General features: G+C 44.3%; 1 protein-coding gene across 1 annotated transcript in view; it reads left to right on the top strand.

The window, feature by feature from the left end:
* Window positions 1–3,110: 3,110 nt before the first annotated feature.
* The window catches only part of NEDD4L (neural precursor cell expressed, developmentally down-regulated 4-like, E3 ubiquitin protein ligase), a 339,833-nt gene continuing 318,041 nt past the window's right edge, over window positions 3,111–24,902 (top strand). Inside the window, exon 1 of the mRNA XM_023512363.1 lies at window positions 3,111–3,490. Within this exon, the coding sequence (XP_023368131.1) occupies window positions 3,443–3,490 (48 nt within the window). The 5' untranslated portion in view covers window positions 3,111–3,442. The remainder of the gene's footprint in view (window positions 3,491–24,902) is intronic.

The following is a 24,902-nucleotide window of genomic DNA, read 5'->3' as shown; positions in this document are numbered from 1 at the left end:
ATACGATTATATACACATGGTTTTGCTAAGATAACTCAATAATTTGTAAAGACGCTGAGCATTAAAATGTTCCTTATTTGTGATTACCCATTGTACTTTAAAATTGTTCTTGCTAATTTTTCATTTTTGATGATCCAAGTGAAAAGTATTTGCCAACACCCACGGTATCAAATCTAAGATTTTAAAGGCAGCCTCCGAAGGGAACAAAATGGAACAAAATCTAGAGGAGAATCTACAAGTTAAGGTTCTGTATAATTGTTGGGTAGATGCAAAACGGATCAAAGGATAAAACTGGTGCCCTCCTCCACCCCTCCAAAGAAACTACATTATTAATTTGAGACTTCATAGTGGGTAAACTGATCGTTTATACTAGTTGCATTAAATATTATTTGTTCATATCCTACCGGTACCTCATTCCACAAAAGATTTGAGTATATTTATAAGATATAATTTCCTCTAAATTGAACAAAAAACAAATAAAACTCAGAATCATGAAAAATACATATATAAAGAGTAGGAATATAAACCTAGGTTTGAGGTTCCTAAACTTTGTAGTGCCTTAGGATCACAGAGGGAGCTTTTCCAACTCCTAATGCCCTTGTGGTGCTCCATATTAATTAAATCAGAGTGTCTGGGGGTGAGAGGCAGAGAGCAATAGTGTTAAAGATCCCCAGGTGTTTTTACATGTAGCAAACTTTGGGAACCACTGATCTAGACTGATGTTCTCAGCTTTACTTGTGTATTAGAATCTCCTGTTGTGCTGTTCCAGCTAGTGATGTCTGAATCAGAGAAATTGCAGTCTGCTCTGGGGCTAACTGGGCACTTAGTTGGTGTTAAGCTGCCCAGGTGATTCTAATGTGTGTCCAGGGCAGAAAACCACAGCCTTGAGGGAAAGTTGATAGTTGATACATAGTTACAAAAAAGATTGCTTTTTTTTTTTTTAATGCGTCTTTTATGGCTTAAGGTCATAACACTGGTTTTGAGTTTTCTGGTGGCAAAAGCAGATAGAAAACCACAATCAGCCGAAACAATTTTTGTCAGCCACAATGCAAAAGCTTATCAGCTTCTTGAAAGAAAGCAAGTTTTCCCTCACAAGTCTGAAATAAATGTCTTGTTTGAGCCTTCCTACAGGACGTTGAATGAGGTCATGGATCACAATTTTCTAAACATCTTACAATAAATGACATATAGCAGGTTTTGTATTGTAGTTTGTAGTAACTACGACAATCCCCCAGGAAAAGCCAAAGACATGACCCCAGAGTTGAGGGGTACAGGCTGTTGTGGCAGGTGTGTAGGAACAGGTGATACGGGACAGGAAAAGGCACTGCTAGCTACAGCCCTCTACAGGTTCCTCATGATACAGCCTCCCCTAAAGGCTAAATCTGGAACTGTGCACTTCCTGGGCGTGGAAGGGGTGTCCTGAGTAATCAAACACTATAATTTTCTACTGGAAAAATTTAAGAATCAATTACTTAAAGAAATAATGACTGTGCAGATTGGACAAAGGCTTGGTTAGTGAGGGTGCAGAAGCACTGACTCCCCAACATAGGAGTGACCTGCAGGTGATGGGCATCTTAGAATTTTTGTGCACCTGTATATGTGCTTGTACCTTTTGTTTTTTCAACAGAAAAAGACTTTAGGTTCGAAAAGCCTGAAAAACCTTAGTGTGGAAGGAATGAACAGAGAGCTATCTGATTTTTAAATACTCCATAAAGGTTATTTTATTCTTGGGATTTTGTGGCATGTAAGTACTGCAGACTTAATGGTGCAGGGTTTTTTTGGAGAAGGCTCTGAGTAGGGTGTTGACTCCATAAGGCTAAGTCTTGAAAGGAAACCCATTATACGGTACACGTATTAAGCCAGGCAGGCAAAGGAGAGCTTAAGTTATGATGGGTGTGCCCCTCTTTTCTTTTGAACATGAACTAGCAGGGCCAACAGAAGATATTTAGTAATGGAGCAGAGGGCTGGCAGAAACCGATTTTTTTGGTCATGTTAGTGTTCTCCCTTCACTTTCTTGAATGAAAAGCCTAAATGTGCCCAGGTATTACCCAAATGGGCACTTTGATGTTTTCTTTTCAAAGGCAAATGAATGTTCTGCGTATGTTTTCTTTTTAAATTCACAAATGCACTTAACATGTAAATTTAAGTCTTCCTGAAAAAGTCGAGTGACGAATTTCTTTCACTTATTTAAAGAAGTCTCTTGTATTCCTATAAATCGGAAGGATTAAATGAACTGCTTGCTAGAAAAACAGTAGCTGGGACGTGGGAGGAATCCTACAGTGGCTAATAAGACGTCTCAATCGTTTGCATATGCAAAGGATAACCTTAAACTTGCGTTTGATATTTCACGTTGCGACTCAAAAATGAGTTGCCTTTTATTCAAAGAACCACGTTGTCTGTTTTCCAGTGGGTGGGTGTGTACTCAGGGCGGTCGCTGTGTTGGTTTTGTTCCCGGTAAGGTTGACACAAGCAATGGCGACGCGCGGCCACACCGGGGCAGCCTCTCCCCGGCTGGCGGCCCGGCCAGGCGGGTCGCTCTGGGGAGCTTACAATGTAGCCGAGTCTGGCTCGTTGCGGCTGCCAAGAATTTAAAGGGGTCTAGAAACATCCATCTTTGCCCCCTTTTAACAATCAACAGTGAACTCGGGACTCTTGGTTAAAAGAGCACAGGGAAGAAAAAACAGGCAGGCTGTTTTGTTGTTTGGAAAATGCCTTCATCGCCCCCAAACGTCCAGCCGCCCCCTCCCCAGAACAGAGGGAAACCGGGAGAGGAGGGAGGGTCAGCCGCGCAGGCCAAGACCGCCCGGGCACGCCTCTGTGGACCCGCCCCGCGGCCGGGTGACCCACGGAGCGGGGCGCTGGAGGCCGAGGGTGGGGTGGGCGCGGGGGCTGTGGGGGAGCCACCCATGCTGCCCGCGGCCCGCCCCCCAGCCCGGCCTGTGATTGGCTTGGGGGGCGCGTGCGCCCGCCCCGGCGAGCGGGGAGGGTCCCGGAGCAGCGCGGGGTGGGAGGAGGCGGAGGAGGGGCGGAGAGAGCGGGGGCCTGGACGGAGCGAGCGAGGGGGCGGGCTAGCCGGGTCCCGGGGATCGCATAGCTAGCCCGAAGAGGGGCGGAGAACGGCGCGCCGGCGCGGAGGGAGGTGCGGGCCGTGGTGAGGGACAGCCCGGCGGGCTCCGCCGCTGCTGCCGCCGCCCGCTGCTCGGCGCGCTCTCGGGAGCCGCCAGCCCTCGGGTCCCGCAGCCTTCCGGGAGGAAGCGGCGTAGGCAGCGGCCGGGGCGCGCGCTCGGCACCCTCCCCTGCCGGCGTCCGAACGCTTCCCCGGCGGGGCGCGCGCAGGGCCGGGCGCAGGACCGGCGGGACCTGGAGGCAGAGTGAAGCTCCGGCCGCCCGCCGCTGCACAGCCACCGGCAGCGCTTCGGCCCCCGAGCGGGGCGCCGACTCCATGGCGACCGGGCTCGGGGAGCCGGTCTACGGACTTTCGGAAGACGAGGTGAGTGCGGCTCCTTCTCTCCCGGACTCCCCGGGGAGTTCCTGCCCCGGGCCGGCAGGGGGAGGGGAATGGGGCCACCCCGGGGTGTTTGTTCCCCCGCGCCTGTAGGGGAGCCCCAAACACGGGAGTGCCCCAGAGCGGAGTCGGGGGGGCCTAGAGTGTTCCTCGGTCCTCATCCGAGCGCATTGTTTGTAAATGCAGAGGCGCCACGCTCTGGGAGCAGGGGGTTCTTTCCCCCGCTCCCTGATTTCGGGGAGGGAGCGTGGCACGCGCGCCTCTCTGTCCCCTCCTCTTCAAGCCAGGTCTCCCGGGGCTGTTGGGCAACTTTGCACCGCTCGTCCCTGAAGCCTGGGAATCCATGCTGGTTGTCACGTCTGGGTTACGGCTGGAGACCCTTGCGGCGCGGGGGAGTCGGCGTTGCAGACGAGCCTGATCGTCTCCCCATGGAACTTTCTAATGCTTGTGTGCAATCTGCAGGCGCTCTGAAGCGTGTGCGTGCTTATCCCGGTGGGAGTGGGGGGCACGCCGAGAGGCGCGTGTGTCCATCCCCTTGTTTTGCAAAATCTAAAGCTGGGATTGTGGATTTCGGAGTCTTGGCGTGTGTAGAGGGGGTGGTCCGAGGTGGTGGCAGGTGCTACTGGAAACTTGCGAAGGAAGCCTGCCATTTTTTTTTTCCTCCCAAAGATTCAAAGCCCGGCACCTCCGGGGTGGGTGGAGAGCGGAAAGCTCAATTGATCCTTTTTATTAATAAAGCGAATGAATAAGCCACGCCCCCAAGCGGTCGTTTTGTCTGCGGAGCGCTTTGTTTTTAACCTCATTCTTTCCTCCCGGTTACCCACTCCCCTCTTTGAAACAATCCTGCTAAATCACTGCTTAGCCCTCTCTCGACCAGCCTCGCTCGGCTCTTATTGGTGTGTTGCACTGCCAAAAAGGGGGGTGGGACGCCTGTCGCGGGCGCGGCGTGACAGGCAGGCTGGATGGAGCAGGCAGGTAGGAGTGGTTTGCCATCTGGCGGGGTGCGCGCTCAGGTCTGGCTCCCCTTTCGAGAGGTGAATTTACAACCCTTGAAGCATTACTCAGCAGGGAGGTATTTCCTATCCTGGTTGTGCATTTCATGAAAAGTTGATGCCTGGAAATTCAGGCTTTCTCGATTTATCTTTCTTCTCTCTTCTTTCTTTTTCTGAGGTCCCCTTTTTGATGATGGGGGTGGGGTTGAAAGAGAGATTCTATTATCTGAGACAGGCTCACGTTACGGCGTCGCTCTCAGCGGCTTTCCTACCCAGTGTGTGTGTGTGTGTGTGTGTGCGCGCGTGCATGTGTGCTACGTAAGTGTGGAATGAAATAGGTATCTTGGGGTGGGGCGGGTGTTTGGGGCATGACTTTTTTATTGAGGGTGCTAGGCCAAGCTCGATGTGATATTTTATCAAAGAATGATCACAATGCAAATATTGTCTGATTTATGTTTTTGATTATTTTGCCACACTGTGCTTGGTGTGAAGTAATTTCTCCCTTTGTGTAGCTACCTGGGGATGGGTGAAAAGTAGCATTGTTTCATTTCCCGGGGGATTCTGTTCTCCCTCTTGGTTTCTCTCTTTTTTCCGGTGCTTTGCCTTGCATCCTCCTTTTCTCTATTTAATTAAGGGCATAGAAGGCGGCGGTGAGCTCTTAGGGGTGTGGGTATAGGGACATTCCTGAACAAAGGGGTTGCTTGGGTTGGGGCATTGTAGGGGATAAAGACAGCTGCCAGTCATCTTAGGTTCTTTTTTTTAATGTTTTAATACAATTGTTATTTTTAAAAGCTCCTTGAAAAAAAATAATTGAAGAATGTTTTGAGAAATGCAGCTGGATAAATGAATCACATTCATGTCACTGTTGATTGTGCTTTGTTTACATTGGCAGTGTCAGAATCTACCTAGAGTGAGTCTTCCCACATTTGTTTGACGACTTAATCCTGATCACCTTAACTGGTGTCTAGTGTGAAAGGGCAGGGTGGAATATAAACAGAATCCGAGTGTGTCGTGTGGAGGGTATGTGACTGGGTTCAGTCCTGCATGCTGCTGGAAGAGAATTGGGGACCCCATGGGGAATAGCAATCGGTGATGAATTCCCCGTTTATTACTTATTCATTGCCATACTGCTGTTACTTTGTAGTTGCACACATTATTATTGCACAAGACAAGTCTCTTCTTTACTGTTTAACTTTCTCCTGCCAGTGAAAAAATAAGCCAGAGCAATTCTGATGACTTCACATTTCAATGGTATTTGCTTTTTATGGGTGGGTTCACACTGTGAGGTTGCTCATCAGAGAATTAGGGAATGCCTTCGTAGAATATTAACATACTGTTGCATTTGCAGGGCCTGTTTTGTCTCCTTGAATTCGTCTGTGTAAGAAAACTGAGATTTTAACAGACTCTGAAAGTAGAATGCTTGCCGCAACAAACAGGAGGGTTGCTTTTCCAAGGCCGGTTAAATACGGGTGCACATCAGTTTACAGGCTTGGTGTGCTGCAGAATATCACACGTGAAGATGCTTGGATTGCTATTTACAGCAGTCACCTTTAAAAACTCTTAGCAAAGTAGGCACCATAGCTAGCATATTTCTTAAAAGTAAATTTCTCTTTTTATTTGAGGTTGATGAGAAGGGTAATATGGTTGGAGTACACTTTGCTGTGTCCCATCAGCGCTCTGTGCCGGTAATGATGATGAATTGCATAACCTAGAGAATAGTGAGTTGCCAAAGCACGGGGCACCACTGTTCCTTGGATGTTCAGCCTAGGTCTGTCCAGTTTGTAGAATAACAAGGGTTGAGATGTGAGCTTTGTGTGTGTGTGGGGGTATGTGCTGTTTAATTTTTGCTGTGTCTTTCGGGTTGAGGTTCCTCTGATGAGATATAATTCATCTCTAACCTCATTTAAATCATGTCATTGTAGGTAACCAAATTTGAAATTACCTTCAGATGAAGACCTTTTGATGTTGAAGGGATTTGCAGTTTTAAAAAAAACTTCTGATTCATGGCCCAGGGTCGGATTTGGTTTGGAATCAGGATAGTTTGGATTAGTTTCTGCAACTGGCTTGAGTCCTTAGTGGTTTTCTTTTTGTTTTTGTTTATTTATTTTTGGCAGTCCGCAGCACATTTTGTCATTTTTTACTTGTGAATGTTACTTTTAACTTTCCAAAAATCTTTTTTTTTTTTACCTTGTAGAAAGGCTTCTTTTATTGAAAGGACTCTCACCAATACTAGGTGAGTGAAATACTAGGGTTTGAATGCAGCCTTCTTATACTATCAGACATGACATTTAAAATTTTGTTGGTTAAAGGGAGGCGCAGGAAATAGAAATGAAGGCCGGGTGGACATGGGATTATACTTTTGATACCTTCTCTCCTAATTCCATACAAACAAGAATAGCTGGCCAGTGTTTCAAATTCCACCATCTAAGCTGTGTTATCTCATTTAATCTTCATAAGAACTCTGAGGTATGCTGCAATTTACAGATAAGTCTGTTGAATCCAAAGCCTTACTTTTTAACCGAATAATTTTTCCCTTTCTTACAGGTTTGTTAACAGCTAGATTATTCAAGACAATGTGAGACAGAGGCACACATCATGAGTTGCAAATTGATGGCTTGTGAACAGCCAGTTATGTCCAGAAGCCCTGCTTAATGTAGTTTCCAGAGTGTTTTAAAGCTTGGAAAATCGTTAAAACTTGGCCTCCTTGGGCTGACACACCCTAACCTAGCCACCATCCGTGGCTTTATATTATGGTCTTCGAGATGAGGCAGTTGTGCTGGAGTGTCCAGTCATCACTGCCCCTCATTTGTGTGCAATTATCCACTTCATAATAAAGATGTAAGGTTAACCTTTGGTATGGATATCATATTTCTTTCTCTTTTTAAGAGATGGTCAGTTTTAGATGAACTATTATTTTACGTAACGTTAAGAAAGGAAGAAAACAGTGGCTGTCAAATTATGATATACTGTCAATTTTGTGAACCATCCTTATTTCAGAGATGTTGAAATAGGAAAACAAGAATGTTTTATAATTTATGTAGTTAGTGATTAGCAGCCTCACACACGGTGTGGCTCACACCTGTCATTGTAATACTTTAGGAGGCCAAGGAAGGAGAACTGCTTGGAGATCAACCTGAGAAAGAGAGACCCCATCTCTACAAAAAAATAGAAAGATTAGCTGGGCTCGATGGTGTGCATCTGTAGTCCCAGCTACTTGGGAGGCTAAAAAAGGAGGATCGCTTGAGCCCAGGAATTGGAGGTTGCAGTGAGCTATGATGATGGCACTACACTACAGCTTTGCTGACAACCAAAATTGATAGCTGCAGGCCATCAATTCTGATACACCCAGTCATTCCACAATTTTTTTTTTTGAGTCTCACTATGTTGCTCTCTGCAGAGTGCTGTGGTGTCACAGCTCAGAGCAGCCTCAAACTCTTGGGCTTAAGCAATTTTTTTGCCTTAGCCTCTCAGAGTAGCTGGGACTACAGGCGCCCGCCACAACACCCGGCTACACTCCACACTTTTAAGTCAGCTAGTAGTAAGATTTCTGCTTTTCCATGTCTGAGAAAAGGGCCAGCATAAGGGAATTGCTCATAAATGGGCATTACCAAAAAGGAAGCTGGTAGCCTAGATGATAATGTCTCCTGAATGGCCATCTGTAAGTGATTAAGAATAGGGGTTGGCTTGGCGCCTGTAGCTCAGTGAGTAGGGCGCCAGCCACATACAGTAAAGCTGGCGGGTTCAAGCCTGGCCTGGACCTGCTAAACGACAATGACAACTGTAACCAAATAATAGCTGGGCATTGTGGTGGGTGCCTGTAGTCCCAGCTACTCGGGAGGTTGAGGCAAGAGAATCGCTTGGGCCTAAGAGTTTAAGGTTGCTGTGACGCCAGAGCACTCTACTGAGGTGACATAGTGAGACTGTGTCTCAAAAAAGAAAAAAAGTTGTTAACTTAAAAAAAAAATTGGCACATGTTTGTTTCCAAGCAATTACTCAAGAAACCCTGTTGACTCTAAAGGTGGATGCTGAGGGACAATTTTCTGTGTCTGGCCTAGCAGGTGGGAAGATGGACCAGGAACCCAGGATGTGATAGCTAATGTTTGAGAAAAAGAACTATAGGGCCCAGGTTTTATGGTGATATTTAAAATCAGTTATTTTAGATTGATAAATATAATGCATTGCTTTAATTAAATTCCCCTGTAATAAGTAGAATTTTCTTTAAGGACATGGTGTCTGTAGAATCTGCAGACACTGACATTCTTATTTACATTTAGTTGAATGTATGAAATCAAAATGTTTATTTCACTTGTCTATTTTTTTTACTGAAATGTAGTTTCCTTAACTTAAAGGAATAAAAGTAATTTTGTTCAAAGGGTGAGGATGGTGATAACATGGAAACTTTCAGATTGCAGTTTACCACACAGAGCACAATTTATAGGGAAGCTGTTGCATGGTGCTGGGGTGTCCCCATCAGCAGGAAACTTTTTTGGGAAAGTTGCTTTGGGATTCTGGGAAGCCTCAATATGCTTGATGTATATTCAGGAGAAAAGTGAAAAATCTTAAGAAATTCCTGTGAATAGAAGTAAAAGCCATTAAGTCGTATACTTTAAAGGGGTGACTTGTATGTGAATTACATCTCAATGAAACTGTTTAAGATACAGCAATACATTTGCTTTCCTGCTAAATTGCATCAGTACTCATTTTGAGGGGAAGAAACTGTGTTCCTTCCTCGTTTAATCAGCTTTCTGCCGTGTGCAGTGTTTAAAATGGCATCATGAGATAGATTGAGAGAATATTAAATTTTTCTGTTTGGAGCTCCAAGATCTGTATTAAAGAGATTTATTGGTGCCTTAGAATTTTGGGTCTTAGAGAGCATCAGTGAAAAAATTAGGTTGTTGACTTAAGAGTTTTTAAACTTAATATTTCAGGTGTTTAAGGTGTTTTTGACTTCCTAAAGTATTTCTTAATTGATAATAAAGTGAACTATTTATCGATCTTTTGACAATCCATGTTAAAAAGGATCCAAGTAATATGCAAATAATGTAGTGATAGGATAGTAGGATTAATGAAGGATGTGAGAAGTGTAACAAAATGTTGCTTTCTGGGTTTGTATTTTTTCCCCCTAGGTCACAGTATATACAAATGTATTTCATTTTCTGACTATAGGTGGCAATGTTTGTATGGTTTAATGTGTTATTTTTGGCTTGGGTTTGCTTATTGGTGTGACATGGAAATGAGAGCACAATTTAGAGATGAGAATGGAGAAACTAGATTTAGAAAACAGTATTTTCTTACAAACTTAAAAACCCAATTATTAAATAAAACTACTTTAAGAGATGTTACGGGCAGTGTCAAGAACCTTCGGTTTCCCAAGTTTTTAACGTTCTCCTTCCCTGAAGCATATACCAATTTGGGAGAGAGGGACAAGGATTTGGATTTGGGGAAAGGAGTCCTTGGAACATACACAGAGAAGAGGTCCTTTCTACTTGTGTGTGTAGGGACTTCTAGTAAATTTAGTTCTGCAATGTGGGCCCTTCCGTAACTATTGACTTTGAAAAGGAATGAATAATTAGTTTTTACAGTGTTTTTAAAGAAACATTATTATTATTTTCCTCCAAACGGGGTCTTGCTGTGTCACTCAGACAGGAGTTACAGTGGCTCACTCATAGCTCATTGCAGCCTTGAACTCCTGGGCTCAAGCCATCTTCCTGCCTCATTTCCCCAAGTAGTGGGGCCTACAGGTGTGCATTACCTACCGCATCTGATTTTTTATTTTTTAGCAACAGGATCTTGCAGCATTGCCTTGGCTGGTCTAGAACTTCTGGCCTCAAGTGATCCTCCCACCTTGGCCTCCCAAAGTGTTAAGATGATAGACATGAGTCATGGGAGCTGGCCTGATTCCTGATATGAGACTGTGGTTCAAGTTCTAACAGAGAGCTTGATGGTATAAAGATCCAGGCAACTTAATCATGAACATACAGGATCTCATTATGGTTGCAGTGTTTTATTCTGAACCCAAGTGGTCCAAATGCTATTACTGTAATGCCTTTAGGTGAGAAAAGTTGTATTACATAAGTGTATCTGGGGTAACTAGCTAAAATTTGACACTTCAATTGACTTTTTGTCCCTGATGCTAGAGTCCTATATTGATTCACAAGTCACCAGGTTTCATGGCAAGGCTCTCAGATTCCCTTGCTGTCATCACGTCCAGGGTTTGGTGACTTCTTGGCAGGCAGCCGTCCACCCAGAGATTTTGTATTCTTTTTATACTTCCTACTTACCAAGAAAAGAAGGCCATTCTAAAGTGAGTTTATTAAAAATTTGAAAAGCTGTAATGTGAAATCCATTTTATGGAAGTATAACTTGAAAAAACTGGTAGGCGTGTTGGTCCCATAAAGAAGAACAAGCCGGGGGAGCTGTTCTATTGCTGGTTTGGAGGACACCCCATCACCTGTCACTTGACCAGGGCTTCAGCAGGCTGTGGTTTCCCAGGCATGTTGAAGTGGATGTTGATGGAGTATTCAAGTGGCTCTGGCAGGTTTCCACCTTCTGTGCACCAGGTGGAGGCCGTGTCCCTGTCTGGAGGGGACCTGGTGGTGCAGTGACGGCCTGAGTTGCCTCCAGCTCTTGGTCTTGCCTGTCTTAACAGTTCTCACGTTTCCATTTCTAGCTCAACTCAAGGTCTGGCTCTCTCGGGCTCCTTGGGTATAATTCTGGATCACGTTTTATAGTATGTCTTTTAAACTGTGCTGTGTAGCTGTGGTGTGAGCCACCGTGCCCAGCCTGTGATTTTAAGTTCTATGTTAGCGTTTTGGCAAGTGGGTGTTAGATGTCACCAGTGTGAGGAGTCAGATGACAGTGGGCAGGCTTTCGGTTAGAGATAATGCAGGAGATGAAGACCCTTTGGTTCATTTTTTATGTTTAATAGTAGATGTTTGTATTGATTAATTTTATTTGCATACGAAATTTTAAATGCTGGAAGTCATTTTGGCCTGGTTTTTAAGACAAGGCAAGCAAGCCTAATCTCATTTCTTTTTGTAGAAAGCACTCAATATTAACTACAGTAGAACCTCCATAGCTGACCACCTCCCTACCTGACTGCCTCCTAAAGTTGACCTAGTTTTCACAGACTGAACATGCACCATATGTACGTGTCAGTACAGCAGCCCTGGTTCTTATGCTGACCACTTGTGTATGTTGACCAGTTTGTTGCAGTCCCTTGAGTGGTAAACATATGGGGTTTCACTGTATTTAAAGATAGAGAAAAGGTGTGTCCCACAGAATCACAAACTCCGCGTTCAATCTTCAACCGGAGAATGAGAGGCTGTGGGAAACCCTGGGCTTGCTTTTCTCTCTGTTAATGAGTGAGTCGCCCTTGTGCTGACTGCATGGTGCCCAGCTTGGTTTGGGCAGAGGAAGGAATCTGAGGTTTTAAGAAGCAGGAAAACTGAAAATCATTTCACATCCTTTTATTCTTCCCTCTCTTGTTCCTTTTGTGCTTAACACATTGTGCGTGACAATCAGATAAACCATAATTACAGTCAGCAAGTTGGTTTTTTAAGCTTCCAGTTGGCTGTATTTCCCCCCTCCCCACTTGTTAACGCCAGAGGGTGAATGAACGTGGCTCTGGGATTGAGCTACATCTAGAGGGTGCAGAACTCCACGTTGATTTTAAGTTCTAGAGAATGTTTATGCTGACTCCTGCGAAATTGGTATGTGCAGGCTGCCTTTGGAATCGATACTTTAATTTTCGGTGAATACTATTAGTGAAACAGAACACTGGAAGCTGGAGCGGGAGCTTCTCCTTTGCTTTGAGGAGTAGCAGAAGAGTGATAGATGTTGCCATGGGAATGATGGGGGGTGAGGTGGGGAGGTATTGAAGAATATTTAATAACATGGAGGTGTTGGTAATATAACAAGTAGAAAAAGTAGGTTACAAAACTGTGGGTACAGTGGAATTCTGTTGTGGCTAAGTGTTTACGCATAGGAAAAACGACTAGAAATATATCCCAGCGTGTTAATGGTGGTTATTTTTGAACAAAGGGATTACAGGTAATTTTTTATTGTTTTTTTTTTTTTTTTTTTTTTGCTTACTTGAATTTCTGTATTCCTACAATAAACATTTTTTTTTCTTTTTTTGAGACAGAGTCTCAAGTTGTCACCCTGGGTAGAGTGCTGTGGTGTCACAGCTCACAGCAGCCTTAGACTCTTAGGCTCAAGCGATTCTCTTGCCTCAGCCTCCCAAGTAGCTGGGACTGCAGGCAGCTGCCACAAGGCCCAGCTGTTTTTTTGTTGCAGTTGTCATTGTTGTTTTAGCAGGCCCACGCTGGATTCGAACCCACCAGCTTTGGTGTATGTGGCCGGCGCCCTACCCACTGAGCTACAGGCACTTGCCAACATTTTTTTTTTTTCTTAATATAAAAGTTACCAAGTGAGGTAGAAGGAAACCCTCCAAATGCAAAGTGTTTTAAGCTTCGGGTAGAAGTTAAATACAAACCACTGATACAGCGTTTGTTCAGCAGCACGTGTGTTTATCAAGGGCTCACCTTGTGCTTTCTATCTAAGGATACCAAGGTCATTGCATTGTCATGTTAGGAGCTCACTACCAAGCTGGGAAGGGGAGAGACAGAGCAACAATTGAGTATTTTTTCAGAAAAAGTGATTGGTAAATTGGATTTTTTTTCCACTTGCAACTTCCAAAATAGATATTACTTTTCTCCACTATGAATACTTAAAATTTGTATTTCCATCCTGTACATAAAAGTAATTTACATCTTTAGTAGTGTTTTGTGTCCTCTGAAGGGCTCTTTTGTGTGTACTATGAAAGTTGTGGTCTGTGTAAAATTCAAATCTTTCTCTTTATTTTCGTTTTCTTGGGTTTTGAGTTAGAGATCTTATAATTACCCAATTTCTGTATTGAATAATTTTAGATGTCAAAATGACAGGTGTGTATAGCTGTACTTGTCTGTGCCCCTGCGCCCCAGCCTTATAATAGATCTGAAATAGGATGTGTGTTACAGCTGATGTGTTCAGGGATGTGGTGGGTTCCTTACACTCTCACCATCCTTTCCATTCCTTTCACTCCTGAAAAATTATAACTGACGGTAAAATTGTGGAGCTTGAGTTGGCCAATCTCAATTCATGTTTTATGGTGGTGCTGGGATAGATTATTGATAATTGTCATGGGGACGGTAATCTTATCTGGCTTGTTCAGTTATGATGTCTCAATTAGGAAAGCAGCCACTTAGGCAGTGAGGAGATGGGCCAGCTCAGGAATGTCATCAAGAATCAGGTTTGTTCTTTTTTTCTCCTTTACTATCTATATTCTGGCTCTTTTGAGAAGCCTTGTTAGTCCTACGGCTGCTACCAGTGGCAGTCGGAGCCATGCTTTTTTTTGGAGACAGAGTCTCATTTTGTCGCCCTCGGTAGAGCCCCGTGGCGTCATAGCTCACAGCAGCAAACTGGTGAGCTCAAGCAATTCTCTTGGTTCAGCCTTCCAAGTAGCTGGGACTACAGGTGCCCACACCCCACTATTTTTAGAGACAGAATCTTGCTGTTGTTCCGGCTGGTCTTGAACCTGTGAGCTCAGGCAATCAACCCATCTTGGCCTCTGAGAGTGCTAGGATTACAGAAATGAGCCACCGCATCTGCCCCCCCCCCCCCTTTTAAACTATGTACTTAAAAAGGAAAGATTGTCCTCCTCAGCTTTCTCTTAAGACTAAGGAAATCTCATTCCCGGAATCACTCTCCTTGTGTCCCTGTGGCCCGCAGAGGTTTGAAGCTGCTTATCCCTCAACCAGCCATGGCAAAGAGCCGGTGGAATGACCTTTATTGTCTTATCCCTTGACCTGGGGTGAAGTTACACATGACTGACCCTTGGATAATTCATCCACCTTCAGGAATGCCCTTGGATTCATTAAGTGAACACATGCCCTCTTTCCCCAGGGAGGCAACCCAAATGTTCATCTAAGTATTGCAAGGGTCTTTTACTTCTGAAAGGAGGGTTTTTGGGGGGTTTTTTTGAGACATAGTTTCACTCTGTCACACTAGGTAGATTGCTGTGGCGTTGTAGCTCACAATAGCCTCAAACTCTTGGGCTCAGGTGATCATCTTGTCTGAGCCTCCTGAGTAGCTGGGATGCTCAGCTAGTTTTTCTGTTTTTAGTAGAGATGGGGGTCTCACTCCTGCTCAGGCTGGTCTTGAACTCCTGACCTCAGGCAGTCCTCTCTTTGGCCTCCCAGAGTGTTGGGATTACAGGTATGTGCCACCGTGCCTGGCCTTTTTGTTTTTTTAATGATCTGGTGACTTATGACTAATAGGTTATGTTCCTCAAAACATCCAGCCTACAGTGGGGAAGGAAGAACAAGTTAACTACAATAACCTTCTGTTTGAAGAAGCGGAAAATAAGAAAACCCACAGTGGGGCAACTGGCTGGACAGGAAGAGCTGGGAGTGCTTGCCTTGGTCAGCCAGTCCGGCAGCTTCTGAGGAGCACAGCTATGTCCAGATGCGATGCTCCTTTGGTCAGTCTCTTCTACAGCTGCACCTGGGTGGCCGGGCACTAGCCAAGTTCTTTTTCTTGGGTCCTGCAGGGCACAGTGGATGGTCTTGGGGATGCATAGCTACTGGCTGATGGCAGCCAAGGTGGGAATTTTCTTTGACAGAATTGTTCCCATGAAACCTTAGGTTCCAGGTTTGTTTGCTGTCAGTCAAGTTCCATGGGCTGATAACCACAGCCAGTGAATGATCACATCTGGGTGAAGTTGCTGCTTCTGGGATTTTCTGGGTCTTAGCAGCAGGTTTCAGTGCCCTGCTTGTCCCTTCTGCTTCTGACTAGAGGCAATTTTAAAATAGCTTACAATGAAGAGGCTCATAGTTTTGAGTCTAACATACAACATGGCGGTTGAACTCGCTTTGCTTTTGTTCCAACACAGTGGTTCTCAATCTTCCTAATGCCATGGCCCTTTAATACAGTTCCTGTGGGTGGCGACCCATAGGTTGAGAATCACTGTACAACATAATATGAACGACCAACTTCCCTAGACTGTGGGACTTAAACAGTACCCTCTTCTACCCTTCCTTCTACTCAGACGTTGGAATATTTATGTATTTATTTTTGAGACAGGGTCTAGCTCTATTGCCCAAGCTAGAGTGTAACGGCATCATCATAGCTCTTATGCAACCTCAAATTCCTGGGCTCAAGTGATCCTCCTGCCTCAGCCTCCCCTGTAGCTCAGACTACACACGTGTGCTACCTTGCCTGGATAATTCTTCCATTTTTTGTAAATACAGGGTCTTGCTCTTGCTTAGGGTGGTCTCGAGTGATCCTCTGGCCTCAGCTTCTCAGAGAGCTAGAATTACAGGTGTGAGCCACTGTGCCTGGCTTTTTAAAAACAATTTTTTTTGAAATGGTAGTAAAATAGACATAACATAAAATTTACAGTCATGTTGTTGTGCAAGCATTACCACCCTTCATCCACAGGACTCTTTGCATCTTGTAAACCTGGAAATGTGCTATACTCATCAATAATGTTCCCGTTCCCAGTCATTCCAGCTTTATTTGTAGCATGTCTTCTCTTTGATACAAAACCTATGACAGGTTCTTGATCACAAGAAACAATGACTGACTCTGTTGAATTTAAACAGAAAGGGAATTTATTAAAGTAATTTTGAGTAGCACAGAAGTACTTGTAAAGTTGGGGGATCAGGCCTGGATGGGAGTCAGGGACCCAGGAAGGCTGGGCATCTGGGATTGTAGCTATTAGCACATTTATTTTTATTGAAAACTCAGCTCAGAGGTCACTGTTCAGAGCTGGGTACTCTGTCTCTCCACTCATCCATCTTGACCTCTCAGACTCAGTAGCACCATCCTGCATAGTTACTTCTGTGAATGCTTCACTGACAGCAACGAGTGATTACATGTTTATGAGCCTGTCTCCAGTAGATTAGACACGTCCTCAGAGCAAGGGCCGCATCTCTTCAGACCCAAACACCTTATCAGGTCCCTGGAGTGTTTACTCCACTAAGTGAAGTCTCAGATATGACCAACTAATGAGATCAGTTCATCAAAAAAAGTCTTTTTAGAGATCCTTTTGAATTCTGTTATGCAGTATGGATTACTCTATACTATTACATAGAATTTAACTCCTTTTTTTTTTTTTTTGGGACAGAGCCTCAAGCTGTCCCCCTGGGTAGAGTGCCGTGGCATTACAGCTCATAGCAACCTCCAACTCCTGGGCTCAAGCGAGTCTCCTGCCTCTGCCTCCCAAGTAGCTGGGACCACAGGCGCCCGCCACAACGCCCGGCTATTTTTTGGTTGCAGCCATCATTGTTGTTTGGCAGGTCCGGGCTGGGGATTCGAACCCGCCACCTTAGGTGTACGTGGCTGGCGCCTTAGCCGGTTGAGCTATAGGCGCCGAGCCGAATTTAACTCTTAACTATTCTCCTTCCCCAAAATTCTAAGAGAAGAGACTTCCCTATTTTCCCCAGAAGGCACAGACTTAATTTGATCGTTCTACACCATACTTTTTCCTCCACAGATTATTATTTTTTTTGTTTTGTCTGAGACAGAGTCTTATTCTGTCTCATTGAGTAGAGTATCCTGGCCTCAGCCTAGCTCACAGCAACCTCAAACTCCTGGGCTCAAGAGATCTTCCTGCCTCAGCCTCTCATGTAACTGGGACTATAGGTACCTACCACCACACCTGGTTAATTTTTCTATTTTGAGTACAGCTGGGGTCTTGCTCTTGCCCAGACTATTCTCAAACTCCTGAGCTCATGGGATCCACCTGTCTTGGCCTCCCAGAGTGCTAGGATTACAGCATGAGCCACTATGGGGGCCCCCCCCCATTTTTAATAGGGTATTGCTAATACCAGAGCATCCACTTGAAACCATCATTGCTTTTCAGACTGCAGGATTAATGCTGTGCCTGGCTAATAATGTTCTTCCTTGTTGCCCAGGCGTTAAGCCACCACAACAAACCTGGAAAACGGAGCAGCAAGGATGTTATGAAGTTTGGGGTCTGTCAGCCCAGTTTCTTCCTATCCATAAAATTGTCCACATGGATATAAATTTTGCTATAAAAACTAACCTACTGTACAACATGGTAACCATAGTCAGTAACTATATTGGCTTCCCGCAAGTTCCTGGGAGAGCACATTATACATTCTCACCACGAGAAAATAAGTATGTAAGGTAATGCGTAAGTTCATTAGATTGGTTTAACTCTTCCACAACGTATACATATTTCAAAATACGTTGTACATGATAAATATATACAATTTTTGTCAACTAAAACAATAAACTAACAAAGTCCTTTGAGGTAGGTACTGTACCTCCATTTTACAGGTGGGGAAACTGAGGTACAGAGCAGGTAAATAACTTGGCCCGTGGTCACAGACCTAGAACTTGAACAAGCACCATGGCTGCAGACACCATGAGTCACACACGCTGTGGTGTTTTGAGGGGTTGGGGGGTTTCTTCAGGTTTGGGAGGTGGGCGGGGAGAGGGGCACAGACAAGGCCTGGGCAGCCAGACTGTGAAAGCCAAAGGAAGACGTGGCAAATGGGAACAGCTTTGTGGACCTTGTCAAGGACCTGGGGCTTTATGGTTTGAGATCTGGGCTTTCCTGAAGTGCACCGTGAGGCACTGGGGAGAATGGAGTGGCATTAGCTAGCCCACGGAGGTCACGGAGCTGTCCAGGCAGAATTGGTGGTGGTGACAGTGGGAATGAGGAAATGAGCTGTGGTATCGGCAGGAGGTGCTTCCATTGGATTTGGTGACTGGCTGGGTGTGAAAAGGGAGGCATCTCGGATAAGCCTTCAGGGTTTTTGCTTCAGAGTACCATGGGGGGAAAAATAAATCTATATTTATTGCACATCTAGTAGAGAATATCTCAGCTGGGGGCTTGTTTGTCCCCTTACATCTACCATAGGGGACATTTAGCAAGGCAGTTTTTTTTTTTTTTATTGATTTTTCTTATACATGTGTATATTAGGTATCCACTTTTGCCTTTACAGAATTAAAAAGGCTAAATTTAATGACAATAACAATATTTAACATAAGGACTGAGAACAAAAACCTCATAAAGAATGAATGAAGATAAATACATTCAGAAAAGAAATCAGAAGATTGCTGCAACAAGATATTAAGCTATAATAATAGTAATAATGCAAAGAAAGTAACATTCACATTGTCAGATAGAAGTATGTCTATTATAGAATACTTTGATCAGTTAACTTCTTTGTTTTTGCCAAAGTCTCAAAAAAATAGACAACTAATATTTATAAATGAAAATAACAGATAATTTCAAAAAACAGATCATGCCAAATCTTTAATAGAAAAATACTTCAAAATCATTCTACTTAATCTGGATACACCTGATATTAAAATTGGAGAAAATATGTTATTATAAAGGGGAAATTGCAAACATATTTCACTTATAAATGAGGATGCAGTGAGATAAACAACATATTAACATGTTGAATTTAAAATTAATGTTTAAGTAATGTACTTTGGTCTAAATTAAATACAATTTATATAATAGAATTAGTCACTAATTTCTTTCTTTTTTTTTTTTCTTGCCCACACCCTCTTCCTCCTCCTCTGTCTGGTATCCCCTTCCCCCATGCCCCCACCATGTCATTAATTGTCTTTATATCAAAGTTGAATCCATAGGATTCTTTCTTCTCCATTCCTGTGATGCTTCACTAAGAATAATGTGTTCCACCTCCATCCAGGTTAATACAAATGCTGTAAGATCTCCATTGTTTTTGATGGCTGAATAATATTCAATGGTATACATATACCACAGTTTACCAATCCATTGCTGGGTTGAAGGACATTTAGGCTGTTTCCACATTTTAGCCGTTGTAAATTGGGCTGCAGCAAACAGCCTAGTACAAGTGTCTTTATAATAAAAGCTTTTTTTCCCCTTCTGGGTAGATGCCCAATAATGGGATTGCAAGATCGAATGAGAGGTCTAGGTTGAGTTCTTTAAGGTTTCTCCATATTTCTTTCCAAAAAGTTTGTATTAATTTGCAGTCCCACCAGAAGTGTAAAAGCGTTCCTTTCTCTCTACGTCCGCGCCCAGCATCTGCAGTTTTGAGATTTTGTGATACAGGCCATTCTCATTGGGGTTAGATGATATCTCAGGGTGGTTTTAATTTGCATTTCTCTGACCATGAGGGATGATGAGCATTTTTTCATGTGCTTAGTAACCATTTGTCTATCAGCTTTAGAGAAGATTCTATTTATGTCTCTTCCCCATTGATGTATGGGGTTGTTGGATTTTTTCTTATAGATCAGTAGAAGTTCTGCATAGATCCTGGTTATTAGACTTTTGTCTGATTCAAAATAAGCAAATAATACTTTGCCATTAAGCAGGTTGTCTAGCAAGGCAGTTTTTTTTTTTTTTTTTTTTGAGACAGAGCCTCAAGCTGTCCCCCTGGGCAGAGTGCCGTGGCATTACAGCTCACAGCAACCTCCAACTCCTGGGCTCAAGCGAGTCTCCTGCCTCCGCCTCCCAAGTAGCTGGGACCACAGGCGCCCGCCACAACGCCCGGCTATTTTTGGGTTGCAGCCGTCATTGTTGTTTGGCGGGTCCGGGCTGGAGATTCGAACCCACCACCTTAGGTGTACGTGGCTGGTGCCTTAGCCAGTTGAGCTATAGGCGCCGAGCCACAAGGAAGTTTTGATTGTTGCAACTTGGGAGGGTTATTGGCATCTGGAAGGCGGGGGCCAGGGATGTTGGGCAGCACTGCATAGGACAGTCCCCTGGACAGTGTTCTGGCCCCAGATGCCAGTGGTGCTGAGTTTGAGAGGCCCTGCAGCCTGACAGTGTCATGGCTGTCTGATTTAATCCATGAACCAATCATGTGAGATCGTACATACTATGTTTCCTGTCATTCAGATGAGAAAACTGAGGCTTAGAGGGGATGGGTCACCTGGCCAAAGCTATGTGGTTAAACAATGTCAGAGCTGGAATTTGAGCCCAGGTCTTCCGTATGTATGTTGAAATTCAGATGTGCCCTTTCTGTTCACCCTACGGCCTCATTTGTCACCGTGATGCAGGGGAGGACACATGGATCGTGAGGTTCTTTTTCAGTGGTGGTGGCTCCAGACAAGAGGAGACAGGAAGGAGGGTGGCTATTTATAGTCAGCTTCGCATAGGATCGAATTTTTCAGTCCTGAAGGACTTGCAGCAGGTAGTTCAAAGAAGTATGTGCATCATCATTTACGTGCTGGCTTTCCCTGCAGATAGAAATACGGGAGTGTTTGCCATCTTTTCCTTAAAAAAAATGTCCTTTTATAGTTAAGGTAAGATAGAAATGTACGAATTGTCATTTAAAACCCTGTTCACTCCCTGTGGATGTGAACTATGGCAGCCTTCTCGCCTAGTTACTGTCTCTTTGGGAAGGCATACGAGGAAAAAGGTAATTTGGAGGATCACGTAGAAGCGTTCCTGTTTTAGAGGTAGTTGAGCTATTAAAAATATTTGATTTGCTGGAGGTAAGGAGCCCTTTTCAGATGGGTTTGTTTTAGTTAAGTCTAGAAGGATTAGAGGACTATGATAGCTCCAGTGAGAGTGTGGGGTTTGTATTTCGGTGATTGTCCAGTTCTGGGGGAGATTTAGGATGTACGAAGCAGCCTGCCTTGATGTGAGAGCTTGGGGGACAGTTTTCCCAGTCCCAACTCTCCATAGTGTCTCTTTGTTGCTATTTTCAAAATTCCGTATGTCCTTGGAGGTAGTCTTTGTACAGTGCTCTGGAGGAGGCTGCTTGATGGAGGTTGACAGAGTTGCTCCTTGTGGGTGTGATTGCAAAGTCTTTTTTCACTTTTTTGCCTGATCCCACGTGAGTGACCCTGGTGAGCATGAAGTTTCTGTACTTCACCTGTAGACTCAGTTGTCCTGAAAGGTGCCAGGGTTCCACAGCCGAGGCAGTGATTCTCTGGGGGACGCTTATCACAGCCCCTTCTAGTCTGCCAGGAAACCTGCTCAGAAGGGCACTGGGGGACACGGTCCAGTCATGGCACTTGATAAGCAAACAAGGCCTGGAGTTTGTTGTTGGGAGAGATAAAGACTGAGTTTATGTTTTCAGTATGGTACAGATTGATACAGAATCAGATAAGAGGGGGAGAAACGAGAGCTTCAAATTTTGCCCAGGCCTGGCTCTCTGAATGTAGACGGTGGCCAGTCAGGACAGTTCTACAGTCCAAGTCTGGCTGCTTCTGGGTACAGTCCTTGTTTAGGTTCACAAGTATAACATTCACAAGTTGTGTTTTTTTTTTTTTTTTTTTGAGACGGAGCCTTAAGCTATCCCCCTGGGTAGAGTGCCATGGCATCACGCTCACAGCAACCTCCAACTCCTGGGCTCAAGTGAGTCTCCTGCCTCAGCCTCCCAAGTAGCTGGGACTACAGGCACCCGCCACAGCGCCTGGCCACTTTTTGGTTGCAGCCATCATTGTTGTTTGGCGGGCCCGGGTTGGGGATTTGAACCCGCCACCTTAGGTGTATGTGGCTGACGCCTTAGCCGCTTGAGCCACAGGTGCCAAGCCAAGTTGTGTTTTTTTTTGAAAGAGTCTCAAGCTGTCACTGTCCGTAGAGTGCTGTGGCATCACAGCTCACAGCAACCCTCCAACTCTTGGGCTTAAGTCAGTCTCTTGCCTCAGCCTCCCTAGTAGCTGGGACTACAGGCGCCCACCACAGTGCCTCGCTATTTTTGTTGTTATTGCAGTTATCATTGTTGTTTTAGCTGGTCCGGACTAGGTTCAAACCCACCGGCCTCGGTGTATATGGCTGGCGCCCTACCTACAGAGCTACGGGCTGTGCCCAGGGCTGATAAGTTAAAAGAACATTTCTAAGCTTAGCCCAGTATTGAAGGGTAAACGTAAAAATAACATGTTTTATCTATTTTGTTGTTTAATTGATTGTGCTTATCGGTCCCCCCACCCGCCACTGTGAAATTTCCCATTGAAGAGTATCATTTCCTAAATACTACCTTCCTTGGGAAGAACAATTAATAAGTCATATGTTTCCTTTTCTGTGGTGGGAAGACAGCAGGCAGTGTGGTGTAGTAGTACAGTGTCTTTTTAACCTTGAATAAGGATGACCCCCTTTAGAGAAAGGACATCAATGAAGAGCCACGTGTTGCCTTTTATTGTAATAAAATAATATTTGAAAATACTACAAATATATTTTATTTTTATTTTTTGAGACAGAGTCTTTGTTGCCCTTGGTAGAGTACCGTGGCTCACAGCAACCTCAAACTCTTGGGCTCAAGTGATCTTCTAGTCTCAGCTTCCTGAGTAGCTGGGACTACAGGCGCCCTCCATAACACCTGGGTACTTTTAGAGACAGGGTTTTGGCTTTTGCTCAGGCTATTCTTGAACTCCCGAGCTCAAGCCATCCATCTGGCTTGGTCTCCCAGAGTGCTAGGATTACAGGCATGAGCCACTGTGTTCAGCATCTTATATATAATATTTTAAAATATTAAAGTATATCCAAACATAAAAAGAAGAATTAAACTTGCTTATGGCTGGTACATCACCATAACTATCACTATGACACATAACCAATGTAGAAATATGTTACAAATGTAATTCTCAGACAAATACAGTTTAAATCTACAGCCTAATTTCAATGTGGTAGATGATGCTACTTTGTTAAAACTACGACTGTCATCTATGCTCAGGAAGTTTAGGCTGCTGGGTCAACTTTATCCCTTCCTGACCTATCATGTGCCAGATATTGGTGAATTTGTCTGTTTTCCTTTATTTCCTTTATTCAAACTTCTATTATACTATGTGCTGGAGTATGAAGGCATCATTGACCTGAAGTGATATTAGCTGGAGACACAGTAGAATGACTGTTGCCATCTTGATTGTGAAAACAAGACAAGGAAAGCCCCAGAGATCCCGCGGTAATCCTACATAAGGTGGTCGTGTAGATGGTGTAGAGTATGCTCATTTTAATGTAGGACATCACCATGGCCTGAGGCTTCCTGTGCCAGGTGTGGTCCTTTGCTCTCACAGAAGTCATACCCAGCAGGGAGGGAATCTTGATGGGTCGTGGAGCCTCTCTGGACAACTTACATATTGTGTTTGCCTGCTCTCCTACTACACAGCAGTGATTCCTCAGCCTGGATAACTGTCCCCTGCCCCCAGTAACTTATCCGCATGGAGATTGTCAGTTAGCTCTAAAGCATCCTGTGCATTTGTTGCTATTTGATCTTGCAGAGATCTTGTCTTTTAAAGACAGTTTAGTCCTGAAAACCTCCTTGGTAAATGAACTCAATTCATTTAGTCTCATCTTTCCATTTCATAGCAACCCTTATTCTGTTGTCACCATTAGGTGACCTTGCTGATTTTTTAAGCAGTAATTGCTTTCCTTGTATTTTTTTTTTTTAAAGCAGATGAAAATCAATTATTGGCGCTGGAGAGTCTGGCAAGGTAGAGCCGGGAGCTTTGTGCACAGCTCAGGGTTCAGCTGGTGCCTGGGCTGCCATACTTGTTACATTGGTTTCCTGTCTAGCTTTGATATTCTTGCCTTTTAGAAAGTTTCTTTTTCTTTTCTTAGCCAGGGATGACAGTAAAATATGGAATGACCTATGTTTTTTTTTACAAGCGATGTTGGGTGTTGCTCATCCAAGTAAGCATTGTCACTCCAGGTGGCTTCTTGGGAGGCCTCAAATCTTAATGGTGTGACCAGGGGCCAGGTCACAAGCCATGATAGTCTCATTACCTTATGATAACACCTTGTTAAAAAGATCCGAACTGGGTTCAACACTGGTCTTAGTCACTGTGGTCGGCTTTGAAGCTGTTTATAGTGGTTAGATTTATACCCTGGGAAAGCACACTTGCCCACCTCTCAGAGTGTTGGGTGTAATGGGATACAGGCTTCAGTGGCAACTACTCCAGCAGAGAAGGCCTAGGAAGGTATTGAATGGTGACTTGACTGTTGAAATAAGTGTTTAGAGTCCCAAAGTGGCTATAATGGCATGTCCACATTCTTAATGTTTAAAGAATGTTCAGAAAGAACCAGTCACACTCTTGAATATTTGTATCTTATGGAGTTAGTATCAGGAAATAAACTTGGTAGATCTGGCTCTGAAAAAAAAGTAAAGTAATAGAAATTACTGATGAATTAGAAATGTTTGCACATTTTCTTTTTTCTTTCTTTTTTTAAGAGACAGTTTCACTTTATCGCCATCTATATAATGCCGTGGTGGCACAGCTCACAGCCCAACTCCTGGGCTTAGACAATTGTCTTGCCTCAGCCTCCCGAGTAGCTGGGACTATAGGTGCCCACCACAATGCCTGGCTATTTTTTTGTTGCAGTTTGGCCGGGGCCGGGTTCAAACCCACCACCTTCAGTATATGGGGCCAGCGCCCCAGTCACTGAGCAC

Source organism: Otolemur garnettii, unplaced genomic scaffold (assembly GCF_000181295.1).
Source record: "Otolemur garnettii isolate 467f Iridium unplaced genomic scaffold, OtoGar3 scaffold00027, whole genome shotgun sequence".
NCBI classification, from domain to species: Eukaryota; Metazoa; Chordata; class Mammalia; order Primates; family Galagidae; genus Otolemur; species Otolemur garnettii.
The sequence above is the reverse complement of the archived record's forward strand: the minus strand, read 5'-3'. Positions and strand labels throughout refer to the sequence as shown.